General features: G+C 51.4%; 1 protein-coding gene across 1 annotated transcript in view; it reads right to left on the minus strand.

Moving 5' to 3' along the window:
- LOC106813091 (ankyrin repeat domain-containing protein 17-like) overlaps nucleotides 1-4,152 on the minus strand; it is a gene marked incomplete at its 3' end in the record, with an annotated part of 55,351 nt that overhangs the window by 35,068 nt on the left and 16,131 nt on the right. The window contains 4 exon segments of the mRNA XM_014817146.1: nucleotides 459-546; nucleotides 1,618-1,752; nucleotides 3,438-3,630; nucleotides 3,821-4,036. Coding sequence (XP_014672632.1) covers nucleotides 459-546; nucleotides 1,618-1,752; nucleotides 3,438-3,630; nucleotides 3,821-4,036 — 632 coding nt within the window.

Genomic DNA, 4,152 nt, shown 5'->3' on the forward strand with positions numbered 1-4,152 from the left:
TGAGTGTCGCGTGTAGTCACCACAGTTACGGGCGCCTGTTCGTCCCCGTGACGCAAGATCCTCACGAGCCGTGCAACGCAAGCACGGCAGATTCGTTGCTTAGAGAGATGATGATATCGCTACTGCTAGCTCTCTACAGTCGTTTCTTCATCACTCTACCTATCTCACCTCATCTCTTCCACACCACGCTACCCCCGCCCCTCTTCTCCTGCCACCGCCACACTTCCTCCCTGCCTCCTCCCTGCCCCCGCTTACCTCGTAGCGTCCCCCGGAGCAGGCTATAGAGAGCGCGCGGTATAGTCCTTGTGGCTCTGACCTGCCCGCCTCATGGTCGCGCCCACCCTCCCCCCATCCAGCCTCCCCGCCAATCCTCCTCCCTGCCACCCCCCGCTCACCTCGTAGCGTCCCCCGGAGCAGGCTAGAGAGAGCGCGGTGTCCTTTGTGCGCTCTGAACTTGCCCCGCCTCAATGTCCGCGCCGTTGTCTAGCAGGATCTGTACGACGCCGGCGTGTCCAGCCGTCGCCGCCAGGATCAACGGAGTAAAGCCTGCAACACGTACATACACACAGGTAAAACACCTACATACACACAGGTAAAACACCTACATACAAACAGGTAAAACACCTACATACACACAGGTAAAACACGTACGTACACACAGGTAAAACACGTACGTACACACAGGTAAAACACGTACGTACACACAGGTAAAAACACCTACATACACCACACGCGTAAAACATCCATACAGGACTTAACTCAGTAAACAACTACATCCGACTCAGGTAAAAACACGTACGTACACACAGCGTAAACATGCACGTACGTACACACAGGTAAAACACCTACATACTACTCAGGTAAAACACCTACATACACACAGGTAAAACACCTACATACAGGTTAGTGTTATCGTTATCGTTATCGTTAGTGTTAATGGCTTTTATGTCTGCAGCCTCACCTTTCGGCGCGGGCTCCTGGTCTTACGTGTTATCGTTATCGTTATCGTTAGTGTTAATGCTTGATGTCTGCAGCCTCACCTTTCTTGTCGCGGTGCTCCTTGTCAGCATTGCGTGCGAGCAGTAAGAGCTGAACCACGATGCCTTCGACATGACCGTTCGCAGAGGTCGTCTGCACGCCGCGCAGCGCCGATCTCGTGTTTGCTCTACCGTCCTCCCGTCGTAGGCCAAGCCACGGGTAAAACGGGGAACGGCGAGACTCGCGTGGTCCGACCGTGCGGCGCGAGGGGATTCGGCGCTCGATCGGGGCCAAGATGTGTGATACGGCCGATGGTTGAAAAAGCTACAACGGTTGCCGTCGCGCACCGACGCCGGCGCGGCACGCGGGTGGGCGTTCGTCGCTGGCGGGCGTGGAGGCGCGGCTCGCGTAAAAACGATGCTGTATCGTGATACTATACTGTACCGCAAAACGATGCTGTATCGTGATACTATACTGTACCGCAAAACGATGCTGTATCGTGATACGAATCGCTATGAACGCATCGTACCACGAATGCCGTCCCGCGACACCACCCGCACCGCCGCCGCCGCCCCGCACCACCGTCACGAGAGGGCGCCACCGAGCCACCGACTCACCAATCTGCGATGCCGAGCTGACCGGGGTTTTCGGCGCGCATGCGCGTCAGGGCCGCCGCCGCTTCGTCCAGCGCACAGCTCACTGATGACGTCAGTTTGCGCAGCACCTCCGGGTCCGTGAATGCCTTGCCGTCGACCGTTGTCAACTTGCCGATTCCTGTGTCGGAGAGACGGAAACGGAGGAGGGGGGTTAATCACGCTCTCTCGGTCTCGGTCTCTCTCTCTCTCGTTCGCTCTCTCACAGTCTCCCCCTCTCAATCTTTTTCCCTATCTCTCTCTCTCTCTCTCGCTTTCTCTCTCTATCTATCTATCTTTCTCGCTTGCTTCCTCACTCTCTCTCTCTCGCTTTATCTATCTCTCTCTCTCTCTCTCTCTCTCGTTTCCTCACTCTCTCGGTCTCTCCCCCCCCCTCTCTCTCTCTTGCTTTCGCTCTCTTGCTTTCTCTCTCTATCTATCTATCTCTCTCTCTCTCTCGCTTCCTTACTCTCTCAGTCTCTCTCCCTCTCTCTCGCTCTCTCCCTCTCTCTCGCTCTCTCTCTCTCTCAGACTCTCAGTATGTATATGCTAGTTCACAATTTGTACACTCCGACGTGAAACGGCACTAAAGAAAAATGCACTAAGCGATTTTTCGATTGCGGGAAACCCCGCGGTCACATATCGACAGCTCGACGATGAAGCTGCGAACTGTAAGGCCACAATTAAAAAAAAATTTGTTTGCCCTCACCCGACCCAGGCTGAAAAGTTTGGGTAGGTAGGTAGGCTTTTTATTTTATTTTTTTGAGGGTGGTCTTTCTACAAATTCAGCATGGTGTCTACATGCTCGGGTCAGTGTTCGAAATTCACGTCGGCCCGTCGCCGACAGTTTCGATGCCGGGCCTACAGCTTCTTGATAAAACAGGCCCGCTGATCCTAGAGCTATTTGAACACCGAAAATTCGAAACACTAAGAAACTGTTACCTGTAGAAATATTTTCTTGCATATTAACTTCCAGGGATATTTATTTGAAAACTAATCCGTGATAAACCATGACATACATGTAAACAATGCGTTCGCCCACTGCATATTCGCGCAGCCTGATTGTAAAATTTATGAAAGAGCGATAGCCTGGAACCCTGTTCCAAGCTGCGCACCACAGTGTAGTAAACTAAAGGGCAAGTTGCCAGTCGAGTGCGGAACTGCGAGTAATATGAAATCGTTTCTCATTGGTGGGTGACCGTGTGTCTGGTCTGAGCAAGTGTCTCAGATTTTGACCAATCGACATGACTGTATGATCGACACATGGTTAGACTGGTGTACGTATGACGGCTCCACTCGCAATGTTATGAGACGCTACTACGTTGCTACCGATGTGTACCAGACTACCAGTCTGTCTCTCTGTTGTCAAAGTGGAGAGTCGTAGTTACCAAGTAGCTACATATAACAAGTCAACGATGTTTCCTTAATTGTGAGCCCCCACCCCCCCGGCAAAGAAGCATAAACAGTCATCCGACGAGAGGAAGGAAAAACAGAGGGATTATGATTATGGACATTGATAATGACTAATAAACACAAGGAAGAACATGATATGCTGTTTTATTACTGTAATTTGCTCCAAAATTGGCGGGCCTACAGCTTTGCTGGGCCTGCAGCCTTTTCTGCTCAGTGGCAAACACTGGCTCGGGTGTGCTTGTGTGGCGATACCTTTTGGTGGTACATATAGGTAATGTATTGCCTACAGATTAAATTCGATTAATCTATAATAATAATAATATCGTAGCTGTGATTGCGGATCGCGCTGGAAGCGTCCTCGGTCATCACGATCACTGACAATGTAATTATCGATCTCATCAGAAGTTTTCTTACTGCTTTGCAGCACCGTTTCACGCAACGAAAGAGCAGTTTCGCCGAGAAATTTCTCTTCGGTCTTTCGCGCCCGCATCACGTTTGCGACAATCGAACCGCGGCAACGAACCGTCGCATCGGAGACTACTGATAAGGCCAAACAAAAAAATAGGTGCGTTTCCGGTCGACCGATAACCTGTCGAGGATTTATAACCTGTAAGATGTCGAATTAGCAAACACATGTAAAATTGTATTAATAAGAAAAAAAAAATATATAAAAAAATTCCCTACCTACCTACCCTACTTTTGTTTTCGATGCAATAGGAAACACAGTTAACACACCTATTTTTTTTTGGCCTAAGCGTTCTGACCCCGTACCGCACCAAGCACGCGCGTGCACGTACCTTTAGCTTGTGCGAGGGGTCGGCGCCGTTGGCGAGGAGGAGTTCTACGACGGCGAGGTGTCCGCCGGCGCAGGCGAGCGACAGCACCGTGTGGTCGTTGTTCGTCGTGAACTTGTTCACGTCCGCCCCACGAGAGTTGAGGAACTGCACGGTGCACAGGTGTCCCGCGCGCGCTGCCTTCATCAGCGGCGTACGCCCGCCCTCAGACTCATGCTCCTGTGTGAGAGAGAGAGAGGCATGAGCGAGAAAGAGAGAGAGAGAGAGAGAGAGAGAGAGAGAGAGAGAGATAGAGAGAGAGAAGTGGGAGAGAGATAGAGAGATAGACGTGAGAG

The sequence above is a fragment of the Priapulus caudatus genome, unplaced genomic scaffold, assembly GCF_000485595.1.
Source record: "Priapulus caudatus unplaced genomic scaffold, Priapulus_caudatus-5.0.1 Scaffold725, whole genome shotgun sequence".
NCBI lineage: Eukaryota > Metazoa > Priapulida > Priapulimorpha > Priapulimorphida > Priapulidae > Priapulus > Priapulus caudatus.